The 19,970-nt window shown below is 43.2% G+C and overlaps 1 protein-coding gene across 2 annotated transcripts in view; it reads right to left on the bottom strand.

Annotated features, from left to right (window-relative positions):
• ELL2 (elongation factor for RNA polymerase II 2) overlaps positions 1-16,838 on the bottom strand; it is a 65,051-nt gene extending 48,213 nt beyond the window's left edge. The window contains exon 1 of one of the 2 annotated variants that reach the window (XM_090038304.1): positions 16,604-16,838. In XM_090038304.1, the coding sequence (XP_089894430.1) occupies positions 16,604-16,735 (132 nt within the window). In that variant the 5' untranslated portion in view covers positions 16,736-16,838. The remainder of the gene's footprint in view (positions 1-16,603) is intronic. The other variant, XM_090038303.1, reaches the window with a different exon arrangement.
• Between the last annotated feature and the right edge of the window lie 3,132 nt (positions 16,839-19,970).

Consider the following 19,970-nt stretch of genomic DNA (forward strand, 5'->3'; position numbering starts at 1 on the left):
GAAATCATCAAGGGACTCCCAAGCAAATAAAAAAAATACTTGGCACAAAGACTTATCATGAAAACAGTACAGTAGTTAGAAACAAAAACAATTCGGGAGACCAGGAGTAGAGGAAGGAAAATATTCATTTGTGAAACTAGAATTTGTTCCTTAGTTTAAATAGTATTAACATGGAATTAAGAGTAACGCCATAAAATAATTAATTTCAAAAGCCATGTTAAATCCTTAGGCTTAAGAATGTTTAATAGGTCGCTACTTAAATAGACCACAGCAAACCTGGATAAAAAATGGGAAAGAAAAATAGAGCATTCTTGGGACTGTAAAGAGAGTTTTCATAGAAAGATTAAAGAAATGTAATTTTTGTCTTTTAATAGCATCAGAGGACTGTTATAAGACAAAAAACCCTCTGTTAGGAAGAAGGTATGCTATGGAAGCATACAATTATTAACACCAATTCAGAAAATTTAATTCTGTTAAACCATTTAATGGTACTTTACTTTAAATGGCCTATACTGTGGGATTATTTTTAAGCAACAAAACTGTAACAGGAAAATTAAACAAAATAACTACTAGGGGTGCACCAATAGAGAATTTGGGGTCCAACAGCCAATTTTTAAGGAGGCATATCAGTCAATACCAATCTGATTATCAATACAGGTGCGTCCAGCTGGTAAGTCTGTTGTGGTGGATGGAGAGTGGGGAGGGAAGCGGCGTGGTGGGGGGCGTAGATCAATGCCCCCTACAGTGAGGGAGGGATTGGGGCTGGGACAGATGCTGCCCAGCCGGGGCAGGGTGAGTTACAGGGTGGAGCTGTGGCTTGTTATGGGGGTGTGGCTCCCGCTGCTGCGTGCATGCTGGGAGGGCACAGGGAGGGGCATGTGCCCCCCGATCTGCGTGAGGTGGGATGGGTGGGCTGCAGCTGCAGGCTGGAGCCAGGGCTACACCAGGCTCTGGGCGGACTGCGGTGGTGCTGGGTAGAGGCTGCAGGGAGGAGCTGCAGCCACCCCAAATGTTGCTGCTGTCCCCCCATAATCCCCCTCCCAGCACTGCTGCCCACCCAGTGCAGCCCTGGCTCATCCTGGTGCATGGGCAGAGACAGAGTTTGAGTTGGGGCTGCGCTGGGCAGGTGGTGCTGGGAGGGGGGAATTGGGGGGGCTACAACAATTTGGGGTGGTTGCATCCCCACCTGTAGCCCCCTACCAGCACTGCCACTGCCTGCCCTGAACCCAGTCCCCGCTGAGAAGAGCCCACCACAGTCCCGGCTCCAGCCCACAGCTGCAACCTGCCTGCCCCACCCTGTGCAGATCTGGGGGGCACATACTCTGCCCCCGCAGCTCCCAGATGAGCCACAACTCTGTGCCGCACCCTGCCTCACCAGGCAGCACCTGCCCTAGCCCCTGCCCCACTCCCTTCCTCACCACAGGGGGGCGTTAACCTTCCCTCTCACCCCCTTCCCTTCCATCACAAGAGATTTACTAGCTGCATGCCGCTCTCCATGCTGCTGAGCTATGCTCCTCGTTGCCAATGTGCTGTGCTGTGCTGTGGCTGCATACACGCATGCATACACAGGCATTTATTGGCCAAATTATTGACCACATCAGGCCAATTTCTGATACGGCCAATTTTCTTTAGATCGGTGCTGATCTGATATTGGACCAATGTATTGGTGCACCTCTAATAACTACCTTTGTTAAACTTTTCTGTAAAAAAGCCTTATACCTATATGAATTGATCTGTTGTGATCTTTTGTGATTTACCCAAATACAACAAACTTTTTACTGTAAAGCTGCTACAAAAAGGTAGCCTCTCCTGCACATGCTTCAAGCAGCAAAAAAACCCTCCCAAACCTCAAATATGTACTGAAATGTTCAATTTAATACTTAGTTACAGAAACTGAAGTTTGAGCATTTCATGGGAAGAGACAAAGCATAGCAATGCAGACCAGACATGCTCAACATTCTATAGCATTATCGCCGATCTAAAGATCAAAAAACTTAAGCCAGATGGGCTAAAATCATGGAAAAAAGCTTGTTTTTGATCGGATGGATTTTAGTTAACTTCAACACAGAAAGTAAAATAATCCTCAAGTTATATAGACTGTATGACTATAAGATAAACAGTATTTACTGTACAGCTGATATAATCCCTCTAGTTCAGGTTATCCAACTTTTTACAATATAAACTCCTTTTTCAGCTGCTTATAATATTGTTAAATTTCAATCATTCAGGGTGAAGTTTTTCATACCAAGTATATTAGCAGTTAAATTTGCTTGAAAAGTTTCTGATATAGCACTTCAGCCTTTTCCTACAAATTGTCAGGCGGGGGATGAGTGGGGGGGGCAGGGGGAAGGCGGACACAAAGAAACATTGTTTGCCCTCTACTGAACTCTAACAACCATTTCACAGAAAGCTTTAGGATCTCTCAGCTCTACAGCAGAGGTGGGCAATTATCTGGGCTGGAGGGCCACTTAGAGAGTTTGGGTGTGCTGTTGCAGGCTGGGTCAACACTCTCTCCCACCCAGGGCCTGCAAAAGCTCCTCAAAACTCCTTACTAATAGACTGGTTTAGGGGTGCTGGAAAGAGTGGGCAAGGGTGTCCATGGGGACTGGTCCAGGACCCCCGGTGGGCAGGGTGCACTTGGTGAGGCGGATGGGATGGGCCTGAGGCTGGGCAGGGAACAGCAACCAGGAACATGATGAGTGGGTAGGGGTGGAGCCAGGGCCAGGATCATGGGGTGATGACAGGGCAGGGCAGAGGCCTGAGGCAGAGTCACAATCCACTCCTGGCACAGCCCTGTACTGTTATCAAGCCATTTTCTCAGCCCTGGCCCTGCTCACCCATCCTGCCCCCAGACATCAATCCTCACCTGCCTGCAGCCCCATCTCATCCACCCAGCTTGCCCGAGAGAGTCCTGGGCTGGTCTCTGTGGAGATGCTGCCCACCTGCCCAGCACCATCGGCAGTGGGTGTGGGATGGATGGGATGGGGTTACCAGTCAGCAGGACCAGAACCAAGGGTGGTGGCTGAAGCTGGCAGCCCCTGAAGCCGATTCTGACATGCGCAATGGACCAAGCTGCCCGCAGCAGCTGGACTAGGTGGGGCTGAGGGACTCGCCGTAGGCTGGACAAAATTCCTTGGGGGCCAAATTCGGCCCATGGGCCATATTTTGCCCACCCCTGCTCTACAATATGCACTTCTGGTTGTCAGGGCAGATACCCTGAAGTCAGACTGACCAGAAATTGTATATTTTAATCTTCTGAAATCCACTGAGCATGCCCATGATCAGTGAGATTTATTCTAAATTCCCCTAAACTCTAACAATTTCATCATGCAGATGACACCTTAACTGCAGTGGGCCAACTAGACAGCATACATTCCATCACCCAATTTTATATGCACAGCACAGGAAATTTCCCCAATCTATGCCATTTCAAGGTGCATGGTGCAGCCCCCTGCACCATGCACCTTGAAATAGTATGTGCAGGGGGCTGTATGCAGGCTGTGGACTCAGGAGCTGCTCAATCCACAGCCTGCATGGAGCATGTGGAAGCTGGGAATTAGATGTTCCCACATGTGGGGGGATGCTGATGGGTTCCCTGCATGTAGGGACATTTAGTAAGGCATGCAGTCAGCATCAGGATTTTAACATGTCATATGGTCAAATTAAACTAAGATGCATGTTAAATGTGGAACACCTTTGTGGCTGGTTTGCCATTTCTGCCACAGGATAACTTGCCTGAACATCTGGCATATTGGAAAGAAAGTTGCAACACACTCACTTTTAACCCATGAATGTAATGTCTGAAAAGGGCCTACATGTCCCCATGTAAGGCAGCACAGAATCCAACTTGAAGGCGAGGAAGAAGGTGGACAGAAGGAGTATGTATAGGCTGGAAAGACTAGAGGGTAGAGAGGAACATTAACTTAGGAAGCAAGACTGAATAAGACTTGAAAGTGGAGTGGGAGAGTAGATAGGAACAGGAATAAAGTGAAATATTAGACACCACAGCATGAACAACTGGTGCCTCCCAAAACTGGGGGGGGCGGGCACCATTTGTAGGTGGCAGCATCAGTGATGACTACCTGCAGGCATCAGCATCAGCGGTGGTGGGGGAGGGCTGAGGGGGGGGAGGTGAGCAGCGACTGCCTGCAGGTATCTACAGCGGTGCTGATGAGTGGCAACTGCGTACAGACAACAGCAGCAGTGACAAGAGGGGGATGAGTGGTGACTGCCTGCAGTAACCCGGCATCAGCATATCTTGGGAGGGGGGGAGGAAAGGGGGACATATGTCCCCCCAGTGTCTCCCTTACAAGTTGCCTATGCACCACAGTAATGCGACTTGGCACATGGATACAGATCTACTAGAAATTATGTCTCTGCCCAAAACAGAATTGAAATCAGGGTTCCTAAGCCAAATACTTCTCTTTTATAAGAAAATATCCACAGAACCCACTTTGTCTGCCATTCCCCTCCCTGCACCTTGTTAACTCATGTAGTATAGCACTATTAGCGTGCTGTGCAAGGTGGGGCAGGTTTGGGTTTTTTTGTTGTTTTTTTTTACTTGCAAATTTAAATCAAAGAACAAAAAGCCCTCTTAAAAAAACACTCAGGTTCCAAAATCAACACAAGTAAATTAGGAGATGCAGATGGCACCTTAATTTACCATTCTCATATTTAATATATTAGGATACAGTTATCCTTCCATGATCACAGAGCATCCCTACCTCATTCAATGCACAGGACAAACAGTTTCCAGAAAACTCATGGGAGCTGTGTCACAAAAGATGCCATTAACTGTAGAGCACTGCCTTGTATGCAAAAGTTAGAAAAAGTACAGCGAGTGTGACATGACACCTGCTTAAAAAGATGGAGTCTACTCTAGAAAACATAATTCTCTTTTCAGCTCTGCCAGAATTCCCATGTGATAATGGTCAATTCATATAACCTTTTAACACATGGTCACTACTTGTAAATTATTATATCTTGGGTGCCCTCCTCAAGATTGGAGCCCTGATTTACAGAACAAGTGCTGATCGCTCACAACTGTAAATCAAGAAAATGGGAGCCATGACTGTGTGTGTTATAAAATACTGAACTCCTTTGGGAAGGAGAAAGAAAGAAAGCCCTCTCATGCAGTTGTTTACATTTTTGTACATCAAACTAGTGAATATCTTTGACTAAATGCATCCCAGCTCTCAGTGTGGAGAAGACTAAGGGAAGATTTCACAAATCTTCATATACTTGAAGAGTGGTTATAAACAAGATGGTCATAGACTATCTTCTGTGGTAGCTGAAGGAGTAAGTCTTAAATTTGAACAAAGGAAATTTAGGTTTGATATTAGGAAGAACTCTCTCACTATAAGGGTGATCAACAAATTATCCAGAAAGGTTGCAGAATCTTCACCTTTGAAAGTTAAAAGTAGGCAGGACACATTTGACTGAAATGAATGAATGCTTTGAGCATGGGACTGGATTAGACAACCTTCTGAGGTCCCTTCCACCTCTACTTTTCTGATATTCTATCTGTAACAGGAGATGTGGGGTTGTAAAGAAAGTAAATTTGTCACTAAAAAGGTAACCTAAAAGCCCATGAAGAACTTAGGTTTGTATTTAATACAGCAACAGTCTGCAACCTTTTTTTTTTTTTTTTTTACCTATAGGCCATATTGACTAACTTTGGGTCAGAGGCAAAAAGGGAGGTGCTAAGACCCAGCCTCTGCCACTGTCTTTCCCTGCAGTGGTATGGGAAACTGCTGTGCTTCTTACCATGCTAGCATGGAAAAGTGACTGCTGCACAAACCTTGGCCACCAAATACCACTGACACCCTGTGTCTCTGTGCCAGATCAAATATCTTTGCAAGCTACAGGGTAGCTGGCCCCTGCAATACCAGATCTGGAGGCTTTGGAGGGCAGGGTTTCCCAACCCCCAGACCATGGCTGAGTACTGGGCTGCGAAGGGTTGGCTACTGCAGACTGGAAGTGATTGTGGACCGGCAGACTGTGGACTGGAAGTGATCGGCAGACTGTGGACTGGCAGACAACCCTTTTTCATACACAGTATAAAAAAAAAGGTTGGCTCCCTGCATGCAGTATGCCAGCCACTGCTGGTCTATAGTCATTTCCGGTACGCTTCTTGCTGGTTCTCAGCATAAAAAGGTTGGGAACCCCTGCTGTACGGCATAAGGCTAGAGCAATACACTGAATGATTAGGCTTAAAAGAAATGAGTCACCTCTCATTTACCATATTTTTCTACATATAATATACCTCATATAGGACATACACCTTTGTTTTAGGAAGGCAGAATGAGAAATAGAAGTTCCAGTCATGCCTGAATGCTGACTGCATTTCCATTCTGGCATGGAAATCAGCTTCCTTGCTTAAAACACGCATACACATTTCAGATGTCTATTTCTTTTGGGGGGTGGGGTAGAAGACTGTGTGGTATGCAAATAAATGTGGTAATAAACATCATCCACACTGAAAGAGGCAGGGGTCACGTAAAAAAAAAAATATAGTAAGGGACTGTGTAATGAAACACTGGTTTCCTTGTGTATATATTTTAGGGGGCAAACTAAGGTCAATTTGCAATGTTAATTCTCAAATCTCCCAATTTAAATCAACGTTGCAACCTTAACATTCTTTCAGCGTACCCAAGTTTTAGATAAGTATTTTATCGTCTTGAACTATGCAGTTAAAATGGTTACTTGGATGATTGCATAACCCTTCAAGACACCCGTCGTATTTCCCACCAACCTAGCTTTCTGACTAACATTTTCTGACCTCTCCTAATCTGCCCTCCGTATCCTCACCCAATCATGCAATTTTTTGAAACATCACTTCTTGACAGTCACCCCCCAAGACTGCCACACTGTTGGACTCTCAGGATACTATCCCAAATCTAACCACTTCCACTGCTCTGTTTCCTGTCACCAGTATGTCTAACTGAAAGTCCTTCAATGTATGTACCACGTTTGGGCTTTCAGTTCTTAGTCAGCCAAGCTACATCAGGGACTGCTTCACCTTTGCAAAATGGAGACCACTCTGACCACTCTTTGTGAATCAGCTCAGAATCACAAAAAGCTATTGCTTCCCTGTATTTCAGGTAAAGCATTCCTAGGGCAGTGGCTAGAATCATATCACTCATTATTTGTGAAAGCTGGTAACAAAACAAAACAAGAAAAAAAACCTTGAAGTCAATAAAGCAACTTACATTTTGTCACGTTCATAGTAAACTAACCTTTCCACTATGCTGTATTTAAAAAACCCAAAAAAACAAAACACACAATGTAAATTCAGCATAACAACTCTAGCCTGAAAAATTAAACCTAGCAACATCTGAGAAGTCCAGTAACAACAACCAAAATGGTAAGCAGAAAAAATGAGCCATATTCCTAACATTCTGGTTGCTTCATCTAGCTTCTTTTTGACCTACTTTGAAATAAAGGGCAATAAAGAAATGTAGACTGATACAAAAAAACCAGAAGATCTGTTTATACCATGCTTCAAGTTTAGTTATCCATAATTTTCTCCTTCATAGATAATTATTTGTACCAAGCAGTACTTTGCATACATAAATGTTTATTAAGACACTATTCAGCACCATATGAAGCTTCAAAGGTCAAGATTTTTATTTTCCATTTAACAGTATCATGAGAACTTAAGAAATTTGTTTTGCCAAGTGGTATTTAGGTATCTCCTGCAAACACCTAAAATACCCTGAGCTTCTTTCTTAAACCCTCAAAAACATGAGCAAAACCAATGCAAAAAAGTCTTATCTTCAAAAGTGGAGGGAAAAATAAAGGTTTTTAACTTGGGATGAAATGCTTGTACAAACAAAGCAGTTCCACACCACACCTTATCAGGACATGTTAGACACCGAGCAAGAACCTAGTCCTTAACACAACCCATCAACTGGTGTTAAAGAGTATTTTATCATGCCTTTACTGTGAAGGTAGGCACATTTTTACATGGAAGTACCACAAGTGATACGCTCCGAGATTCCAGAAGTGATGAGACAGAGGTAGTTTTTAAACACTGACTAGAAACATCAACTTCCAGCTTGTGGAGGGAAATGGGGCATTTACTTTGACTAGCTGCATCAAGGTTAAAGCTACCTATCTTAAGATTTCTACAGCACTCATTAACTACAGGTAGGATAAAATCCTAACATACTGCAAGAGATTCTTTTACTACAATATAGCATACCACATGCATATTTCCCCCAAGAATTAGTCTGCCAAAATTGGACTTAAAGTGGAGAAACTGATTTTTTGACCAACAGAAGATTGTAGACTCTAAGATGGCTGATGCTTTTTTTCCTTCTCTCACACAAGCTTGGAGAGAGGGGCAGAGTCCAGTCTTCAGCAGCTGCTATCATTTTAACCCTTTCACATCACAATTGGAGCAGGGACCAATTCACACTCTTCTTTGTCCTGCTCAGGCAAAAGCAGACAATTCAGTTGTGAAAGGTTAAAACTAGCTTTCCCTGAACCGGAAAGGGAAGGTGAATAAACTGAAGATTAGGCCCTCTCCCTGGTCCATGCAGTCAAAACTGTGTGTGGGGGGGAAATCTCTTAATTCTGCCTTCCCAAAAACAATGTGTATTGTCTTATTTGGGGATGTGCATACAGGGAAAAGTGACAGATGTGGACTCTAAGTATTTGCATTTTGGTAGATATCGGACAAGATATTGCAAGTTACTGCCCCCACCTTAATCAGAGTAGCCAAATCCAACCAATCTATCAGAACTCAGGTGTTTTTAGAAAAATGGGCACAGGGTTCGCATTTGTTAATAAAACATAGAAAATGTAAGGAAGCATTCTTGGCTGAGCAGACGGAAGCAATCCGTAGCATTCTCTGAGAGTAGTTCCCAGGTAAGAAGCCCTATATAAAAGTTCAGTGTTGGTCTTCTGATGTAAAATTTAGTTTGATATTCTTTGCAAAGAGTTTTGTGTCTCAGACTGCTTCACAAAGCACTGAGTCAGACATTGTAATGCAGCAATTGTGTAGGCTAATGCAGTAGCCATTATGCTCTTAGAATAGCTCAGAGCATTTGACACAAGCCAGTTTTCAATTCAGAGAAAGAATGCTGGCTGAGGCACCAGGATTATCCATTTCAGTTTGAGAGACTGCCATATAGGATCCTTAAGTTTCTAGCAGAACAGTAACCAACAATGGCTAAATGGACCATTACATTATTTGAAGGACAGCACTTCTGATAGAGCTGCTTTTTTTCTTCATACAAAATGAAAGTAATTTTGCACTGCAATGTTTTACCTAAGGCTAATGTCAAATTCTGATTATGGCCCCATAACTTTTTGATCTCTTTTGTATCATAATGCATTAACAAATGACCCAAGTTCAGCTTCTGAACAGCAACCTGAAGTCCAAAGACTGACAGTAGGGGGCAAGCTTTATTTGGCAGGGGTGCTGCAGAGCACAGAGTTCAAGCAGCTTCTGTGATCATGCAGAGAAGCTGCATGTCCTCTGCAGTAAATGCAACTGACCAACTGCAAAACGAACGGAGTGGGAGGGAAGGGAAGGTATAGGAATAGAGAAAGTTCTGTGGGTGTGAATGCAGGAAGATGGCTGGAGAAATAATTCAGGGCATGCTTGGACTGCAAGATTACAGAGCCCAGCAGCAATCCCAGGAAACAAGCCAAGTGGCTCTGCATGGTCAATTAATTGCCTGTACTGAAAGCAGTATACTAGAACAGTGCTAAAGGTAGGCTAACTGGCAATGATTCTTAACACTGCTAATTAGCCTAGCTTTTTTGGTATCATGTAGCCTCTGTTATTTTGGTCTATATCTGGTCCACACAAGGGCACACAAGGAACACTGGAAGAAAGTGCTGCCAGCATGTAAACTTGCAGTATAGAAATGGCTTCAGAATAATGCTTGGGGGAGACACTACCACACTGGTAGAAAGACCTAAGCTGTTCAGTGGATTGTATTTGGAGCAATGCTACATCACCACTGATATAGCTCACCTTCTGCATCAAACACACATTTAGGCAAATTTTACCTAAGGTTGAACCCTAAGTTTCATTTTGTATCTAAATATTCATTTTTTACTAATAGGTCTATAAATATATAATATATATAAACATTTATATTATTATATAAATATAAAAATATATAAATATAACAAATGCCTTAGTGGAGTTACTCTGCACTATTATTTAGCTGCTAGCTTTGGGGATACAAGACCACCATGCTTATATTCCTCTGGGTTTGCTATTCATTGTTTAGGCAGAGAGACAGCCTCCTTTTAAGTCTCAAGCTCTACACAATATGGCACTATATAAATAACTCAGATCCCAGCTACCACCCTTGTGAATAAGGCTAATTATCTACCAACAATTTTCAAGTAAGTCAGCTCAATAGACTGAACAAAGAAGAGTTGATAATTAGCACATTTGAAGTTATGTGCATAATGAAAATCTTACATACTTTGATACACACATAACTGGTCTCACAGGAGAAGACTAGAGCAAGACAAAGGTCAGAGGACTATGGAAGCTGAAAAAGTCCATAAAGTTATCCAGATCTCATCTCTGTTAACTAGTTACTTCCAAGCATACATTTTCTAGTGATCTATCCAGTCAAGTAACGCATCAAAAAACCTGATTAAAAAAAGCAGTGTACTAGGTTTTTTTCAATTATCCATTTAAATTGCATAAACTCAGTGTAACCATAATGAAGTAATCCACAAACTATGTAAAAAAAAAAAAAAGAGAGAGAGAACATCGCTACCCCTTAAATTCACTCTCAGAAATCAGGAAAGGTCCGAATGATGATACTGGCTTGTAATTACAGCCATATTATTTCCACAGGACCAAAAAGTGTCATTTATAGCACTTTTTGAGTAGTGCTTATAAAATTATCTGCTATTCAAAACTGTATTTTTTTTCCTGTGTTCAGTATGTGACCCCATGCATAATATGCATCCTACTCTGAAGGCAAAAGTAATTTCCTCATAGGCTTTTTTCCCTGGTACTCATCGCCACTGTATCTGGCTGCTACATAAACAACAATGATGTTACCTTCAAAAACACTGCAGGAAGATGATTGGTTTTATCCCTACTCTACAGCTGTGGAACTCAAGCACAGAAAAATTAAAATACAAGATATCTGCTTACGCCCAATTTAAGAACAAAATTTTCAGTCATTAACATTATACAGTACTTTGCATTCAACCACAGCTGCTTCTGACTTCAGCTGTAACCAAGTCCTCAGCATTTCTGCAGATTAGCCCCCAGACAATGAACACACAATCAGAGGTCACTTGTAAAATGTATGGTTTAAATGACCTGACTAACATAACAAAGGAATGCTGGCATAGGTATGGGTAGAAAGAATCCCATTTTCAAGGACAGCATTCAACTGCCATAACAACTCTTCCTACGGTCCCATGTCTCAGTCTCTATATATCTCCCAACATCTGCAACAAACAATACAGCAATCATACAAGCAGTCTCCTTCACATACATAACTCATCCCAAGAGCACTGTCCATCCTGCAGAGTCACAGATGCAGGGGTGCAGTGTGGGGCAGGGGAGAAGGAAGGAAGGGGCAAGGGAAATGTATAGGACCTAGTTATAAAAAAACCCCCAAAACACTGTTATGTGCACTAAAATTGTGATTTTCCAAACTTCTGAGTGCTGGATTTCTAACCTTTGTGTTTAACTTCCTAGATGTTTAAAACTGAAAACAAGAGTCCTTCATAAGGCAAAGCAATACTTTTTTAATCAGCAGTGCTGGAACCTTTAGATCCACACTTCATACCATTCTCTCCAGCTAAGAAAGCGAACGGTAGAAGTAGTAGATTGCCCTTCTCTATGCAAACTAGCCCAGAGGGGGACGAGACTTACATTACTTTGCCAGTATATTTCATAGATATTTGCTTACACTAGTGTACAACAAATATTCACAAATCTTGGATTCCATTCCTGCTATGTCCTCTCATTACCTGACCTCTCCCAGATCATCTGCCTTCAGCTTTTATCAATAGGTAAGAGCAATGAGTCTTTTTCCTTATTGGGGTCAAATAAGTTTTCACCAAGTAGAAAGCCCCTATTTATATAATCAGTTTAAAACAAATGATTCCACAATGCATCATTCTTGCATCCTTCCTTTCTAAAGGAATGCATTCTAATGCATCCTTTCTTTCTAAAGGTAGGGATATTCTTATTCACTGATTTGCCTTTAAAAAACTCCCAGAATAATCTGCAATATTCCTGGTGCCTTTACAAGGTAAGCAAAGATTACCCAAATCTTCACTAAACGTAGAAATCCTGTAACAGTTCAGCTCCCCCCATCGATGGAATACAAGTGTGAACAGCGTTCAAGCACTTTTATTGTCATGTCACCTAACCCCATGCCTACATAAAGCTACATTATGTAGCACTACCAACTACTTGTCAAGAATGCTACATTATGGAGCACTAGTGAATTCCCCTGGCCAGGCCGGGGGGGGGGGGGGGCAGGGAGGAAAGCTTGCTAACCCCAACCCCACTACCCCATGCTACTACCATTTTCCAGGAGCAAGGAGGGGGCGGGGGGGGAGATGGAAAGCTTGCCCTGCCATCTCCCTCCACCAGCACCCTGTGCCACCGCCTCCGAGGAACAGGGCCAGGAGGGAGCCTGCCGCCACCTCCTGTCCATAACGCTTTTGGACCACTTTGATTGGTTGTTTCAATAACCAGAGTGCTCCAAGAGTGTTACAGACAGACAAACAGATTGACTAAGCTCTTTTTTATATTAGAATTGTCTACATAAACAGTAGTAAAAAATGCCCTAACACTATCTACAGTAATGCTCCAACTGCTATTACCAATGCTGGAGTTACAGTTTTACTACCACCAGTACAAGGTTATTTCCAGACAGCTGATGCACAGTAGGTCTTTCTGAGTTAATAAGCATGCTAAAAAGTGCACCTGTCCATCAATTCTAGGACCTCTGAGGGATGTGTTTCTGATACTGCCTCCTACCTTTTTTATCCCAATCAAGATGCATTGACAGGACCTCTAATGGTAAGAGAAAGACTGGGATTTGTCGCAACATAAATTAAGATGATATACTCAGCTTTTGAAACTATGACCTCTTTGGTGTTTTTTTTGTTTTTTAAACACAGTAGATGTCTTCTACATCCTTGCATTAAGAAATCATTAATTGTGCAAGCAAGGCAGGCCTTTGGCTTAGCAGCTGTAATAATATGGAGCAAATATTTCTGCCTTTTGCATGTGAAGCACAAAAGTTTTTTAAAAAAAAATATTTGTCAGGCTTACTATACTTGGGAGAGATACTGGACAAGCTTTTGGGCACAAAACACCCTTCTTTTCAGGTTTTTCTACATGTGGAGAACTTGAATTGCTGAAGAAGGGTGCTCTGTGCCCCCAAATCTGTCCAACATCTCTCCCAATGATACAGTCGGTCCACTAAAAAGATGGCATAAATCAATCCAACAATCCAAAAAACAAACAAAAAACCTCTTCCCTACATTTCCTGGACCATCACAGCTAGGACAACACACTTTTTTATGTGAGCCATTTAAATTGGAATGTTAAGCAACTAAGCATATGCTTAGGGCCTGATAAGGTGGCACCTCCTATCCTGAGGAGTTCAATAGGGCTTTCGAAGATTATTTTTGGCCCTACCTTCTCCTGTCACAACTCTCTAAGAAAACCTTTAATATTTTGTATTAATTTAGAGACAGAACAGATTATTTATTTGTCTCTTATTTCTATAAAATGCACATTTTTCTATTAAAAATAATTTATCTATTTCAAAGAGTGCATTCCTAAAGTCCTAAACCTGTTAAAGTGAAGAAAAAATTGCTAGCTAAGATGATAGCAGCTGCCAGAGTGAGAACTCTTCCTTCCCCAGTCATCACAATAATGTGTGAATTGCAGAAAATAATTAGGACTATTTAGATGTTAAATTATGGAGAATAGTTCCCCCTCTCCAACCAAGAAATCTGTAGATACTCTAATCAAATACTAAAAAAGCATTTCCAAAATAATTATATAATGAGAAAGGTTGTCAGCTACAACTGACATGGATAAAGAGAGGGAGGGGGAAAGAACCAGAGTTGCTATGAGGTTTTAGTTTAATTTAATCACTTAAAAACTAGTCATTTTTTTTCACAAGGACAAGTTTCAGTGGCTTAACCAACCTGAAGTTTGTTTATTCAAATTGATTAGTTTATATAACAGCTTTGTAGTTTTCTAACTTGCCATCTGTTCAGAAGAGGACAGATTCCATCCCCCTCTCATGCCAACTGCTGCTGTATCAGGCTGAGTCTGCAGCTAAGGAGTCAGTTTCCATAGCGCAATCATTCTATTCACACACATTAAGAAAAAAAATTGGCATGTATTTTAATGGCTTTAAAAGGACTGCTTCTTTTTTTATTTGATTATTTTTCTGTGATCTATAGGACATTGAGTTTTCTGCAGTGACATTAAATATAGTTTATTCATAATGTTCTCGGACAAGACAGAAATGTAAAAAAACCATTATTTTGACTGTAAAAAGATATAATCGTTATATAATTATATGAGTTATAATTGTTTTATATGATCAAAGGCAATTAAACCTGACCCAAAATGTATTTATTTACCTGCAGTGAAGAAAGTTCTACTGCAGTCAGCATAATTTCCAAGTTGTCATTTGCTCTAATATGCAAAGGTGTCCAGTTTCATGTTACAACATTATAGACACCACATTTTTGACGGTGAAAAATGTAAAACTTACCTTTTAGAATTAAATCCCAAATCAAAATATTAATGTACACCAAAGTTAGAATTATCTGAAATTCTTGATGTGTGAAATATTTCCTTTAAAAAAAATCAAATACTCAATCAGAAAAACTATATTAGCTATGTTATATTAACAGTAAGTAAACTTATTTCCTTTGCCACCACAAGAAAGTACACTGAGAATGATTAGCACCTTTAATTAGATTTGATGCATTAAAGGTTTTGACTTTGCATAACGCTGAAGATTAAATAATCAACAAAATCTTAAATCAGCGACTTAAGTCCTATTGTTATATGCATTTTATTCATTTGCTTTCAACCATTTTTTGGCATTCCTAGTGGCTTCTACAGCCAATGTATATAGTTACTTAACCTGCTGTGACTTTCAAAGGGGGAGGAGGGGAAGCTTATGAACTCTTTCTACAGATAACCCAAATGCTCAATTTTGTCACAGAGATAACAAAAAGCTGCCATAACTTTACTGACTGGTGGACACTAGATAAAGCTTATAAGTATTCCTAAATTTTCCATTTAAGACCTACAAGTCATTTTCTTTAATCCTCTGGTGCACAAAGACAGCTGTCCCTTTAAATGTCTATAGAGTATGAGTGACAGCTCTAACTCGCCCAGACAGGGCTCTCAGGGGCTGCCTCCGGCGTCTGAGCTCTTATTGCTGTGAATAATACATAAGAACCAAAGGGGGAAGGGGAGAATTGACCGAGGCTTAGATTAAAGCTGTAAAGATCAGCGTAACCTAACAGTACCTCCCCACCTGAAAGAAAGGAAACCCCACCGAGACCTGCTCTGTGATAAAGGCAATTTTACAGCCACAGTTTCATCGAAGCTGCAAATTGAAGTCTGAATTCCCCTAGAGCTGGCAGCGGTAAGTCATAGCTAGGCTAGTTTGAAAGGGGAAAGAAGTCAAAGCAGGGTATCATTATGCAGCACTCAGACCAGGGCTGGCTCGACACTGCTAAATGGCAAGAGTGCAACACAGGAGCAAGCTGCCAAACATGTTGGAACAAACCAAAAATGCCAGCATGTCGGTGGAGACAGAGGAGCATGCTCCCACACTCTGGTTTAGACTAACCTGCTTATTATGCAGGAAGGAGAAGCAGCTATTAGTTACAAGGAAAGGAGCAATTTGGGAAACCCGTCCCTGAGTCAGCCCTTAGTCGGAAAGGGGTTGCCAAGGGGAGAGGGTGGCTAGATTCAGGCACCCATCCAATCCAAAGAGCAGGCAGCCGGTTATCCTTGCAGCCAGGCAGCTGCGCAGCTCTGCCCAGGCTCCGCGCGACCACTCTGAGCTCCCGGTCCACAGCTGGGAAGCGTGATGAGAAGCGCGCTCAGCCTTTTGGATCCAAGCCTGCTGGCACCGGGGAGAGCACAGGCAGAAAAAGAAACGCTCCATCAGCGCCTTTCCGTCCCTGGGTCCTGCGCTGCCCAGGGCAAAAAGAAACTGTGCCAGCCCCTTGCCCCGCTACAATCAATGTGAGCAAGTAGAAAGAGTAAGGGGGGGGAGGGGAGAGACGGAGGCAGGAGGCAGGTGAGGATCTTGCCATAAAGCCAGGAGCTCAGCACAGCCCAATCCCCCTGCCTGGGACACAGCAGCCACTCTGCACTGCCCCCAGGGCTCCAGCTTCCCCGGGCAGACTGCGCAGGCAGGCAGGAGCCACTGCCCGCACTGGGGTCCACCCTGGAAAGCCCCATTGAGGGGCACGGCGGAGAGATGAGACCCCTCCCCCGGCCCCCCAAAAAGCACGAGGGGTCCTGCCCCACCCCGACAACACGACTCCCGGGCAGCAGGGCCACGGGACGGGGCGGGACGGGAGAGGCGCTGACCTTGCTGCCCTGGTAGCTCTCCAGCGCGCGGACGGCGGTCTCGGTCAGCTTGACGTGCAGCACCGTGATGTTGCCCTGCGCGGCTCCCCCGCAGGACACGCCGTACCGGCCCCCCTCCCGCAGCGCCGCCATCTTACGCGCCCCCCCGCCCCGCTCCTGCCACGGCCCCCGGGGCCGCCCCGCCGCCCGCTGCTGCCGCTGCCGCTGCCGCCGCCGCAGCTCCAGCCACAGCTACAGCCATCCTGCTGCTGACGTCCCGGCCATCGCCGCCAGCGCGCAGCCGCCGCCACGCCCCGCCCACCCCGCGCCGCAGCCCCGCCCCCCGACGCGCCCATTGGCCGCGGGCGTCGCTCCCCGGGGGCGACGGGTGGAAGAGCCGCCGTCTGCTGACGTCAGCGCGGGCTGTATTTAGTCACGGCTTGTGTCATACTGACGCGGTCAGTGACCGGGACGGAGTCGCTCACGTGACCCGGTCCCCTGTGCTGTAGGCAAAGCATGTGTGCTCTTTGCCCCGTGGGCTGCGTCTCTGTCCCGTTTCCCCGGGGCGGCCGTGCCGAGAAATCAGGGCTGGGTCAGCCTGCCAATCCCTGCCTTGGGCAGCACCAGCCCTTTCCAAGAACAGCCCGTGCAAGCTCTACTCCACCCTCTTGGGGAGAGACCTCTTAGTAGACAGATTAGATACTCGATTTTATTAGAGGTCTTTTATTCGTCTAATATTTATTAGATACTCGATTTAGTTAGGTACCTTTTATTAGACTAACATTCATTAGATCTTACTAGATCTCTTTTATTATGCTAGCTAGGTAATGGCAAAAAATAGACGTATCTATACCTATCTGTAGGCAACCCCCACTTGCTTTCTTAATTAGTTTGTGAAAAACCATGTGTTAAGTGAAATCGAAAGGATCTGGTGATCCAAGATGGGGACTGGGAGCGTTATAATGAAACTTGATGAGCGCTAAGTGGAAGCAGGTATCAACTGAATATGAGTGTTATAGCGAAATAGCATTAAGCGGGGGTTGCCTATATACTTATACGATATACCCATCCAGTTGCTTCTGCCCCAAGAGTTTTGTCTGCCTATGTCTCTAGATTAACACAGCTACAGCAAATCTCAGAATAATTTGCGCTCTCCATAAAACAGTAGTAGGACAACATATGACAGCTGCAGTCAGCCCTGACGCAAGACAGCTGTACCCCAACCTGCCACAGGTAAAGCAGGGGAACAACATCCTGCTTCTAGCAAAGCTTGTCTATATAAACTCAAAAGATCTACAGGGGGCTAAACCCCTCCTTCCCGGGGGCTAAACAGGGGGCTAATCCCCTCCTTCCCTACAAAGCAAAGCTGGTACCAATCTGACTGTGTAGTAAAATTCCTTCCTGACCCTAAAGAAGATGGAGGATTGTTCTAGGCGTGGTATCTTGGCAGCCTGTCTGGTCAGGAGACCTTGCGAGAGCCACAGGGTGAATGTGTCACAGCGAGCCCATTGCTCACCAGGCCTTTCTCATGTTGACACTTGACTTAGATGTGGACATCTCCCAGCTGCTAGTGGGGGCCAAGACATTCTAGCCTCTCCCACTGGCTTTACAAAACAGTGGTTTTTCCCCCTCAAAGTTTTGTAAACCTGCTTGAGGAACCAGTCCAGGTGCCTCAAGAAGCGATTTTGCCACAAAACACAGACAGAAGAAGAGAAGGAAGAACAACTCTATTCCTCCCTGTCACTCAAACTGTCCCATTAGCTATTACTCTACCAAGACTCTTGTTGCTCACTCCCTATAGTGTGGTGCTTTGCTCTCTTTCCATGCTCTTCTCCTGCTTTGCTTGCTGATGTGTTTACGAATACAAATCTCTCCTCTCCTCCTCCCACCCTGTGTGTTGGTTCTGTGTGTATGTAGCTGAAATGGCAATTTAGACATGTGAAACTCCTTTGTATAACCATGCTGTTGCAAATCATTTTCCTTCTGCCTTTACAACATGATGAAATCCATGTCTTCCTCTCCATCAAATGCCAAAACTCCCTCCTGTGTTTGCATAGTCTTCTCTTTGGGTCACATTTACCACTCCACATTTTCGGCCTACGTGGTCCCTGTCTTGCTCTCCATCTAACCAAGCAAATTTTTCTATATCTCATACCTCCATGACTTCCCCCTGTGGGGGGAAACCTCCATGACTCCATATCATCCATTTATATTTCTTTAGATTACAATCTGTTTAACTGGAGTTAATTCTGGAAGCTAACACATTTATAATACTAGTCTGGGCATTATGGAAATCAGTGTTCCTATGAAATCCTGAAAGGGTTTGTTCTTGCCCCAATCCTATTTAATATCTTTATCTATGTTCTAGAAAAAATATAATATTATAGTGATCAAATCTGCAGATGACACAAAAACTGGTAATGTGGTAAACAATAACAGTAGGAACAGATCAGTTTTACAGGCTGGTCTGATTTGCTTGATAAGAAGGGATCATTTGAATAACATGCATTTTAATTCAGACAAATTAAAGGTTAAACATCTAGGATAAAAAATGCAGGTCCTACTTAGAAAATGGGGGACTCTATCCCAGAATGCAACACATTGCAAATCAAGTAGGGGTTTTGGAAGATAAACAATTCAACTTGAGTTACCAAAGGGATGCTGCAGCTAAGACAAAAGACAATCTCCAGGTGTATAACTAGGGGAATGTCAAGTAGGAATAGTGTAGTGTTTTTAATGAGGCTGCTTGCTATAAAATAGAATTGAGTTCTGTTTGACTCAAAAAAAAAATTGAAAAAATTGAAAGGTTTCAGAGAAGAACTATAAGAATGATTCCAGGTCCAGAAAACATTTTTTGTCATGAGAGGTTTAAGATGCTCAAAGCTTTTAGCTTGTCCAAAAAAAGGTAAAAAGTTGACTTGATCATAACCTACAAACATGTAAGTAGGGACATTTTCTGATAATAAGAGATTACATTTATTTAGCAGATGAGGCATAATGAAATCCAGTGGCTGGGAAATAAAATTAAATAAATACTTTAAAAAAAAATCTGATTTTGACAGCATAACACAAAATCCTCTCCCTGCCCTGTGTAATTTATGATCTCATAACAGCTCTGGTTTGACAAACACACGTGTGTACACAGTCCTATTGAAATCAAATCTGTCCATATGTACACCTCTTTGTAAGATAGCCCCCTGGAATGCAGATCTTTAGAAAAGGACCAGACTGCTATATAAATACCAATGCCTCAGGGATAAGTGATATACCTGTAGGTAGTAGATGTAGTCAGCGGTGTCTTTAAAACAACACATGGCTCTTGAAGTCGTGGACCAAGTAAATAGCATCATGTCATAATGTCTTAGCAATGATAATGCAGACCACATAC

Source organism: Crocodylus siamensis, chromosome 3 (genome assembly GCF_052110815.1).
Source record: "Crocodylus siamensis isolate JL-2025a chromosome 3, ASM5211081v1, whole genome shotgun sequence".
Classification (NCBI taxonomy): Eukaryota; Metazoa; Chordata; order Crocodylia; family Crocodylidae; genus Crocodylus; species Crocodylus siamensis.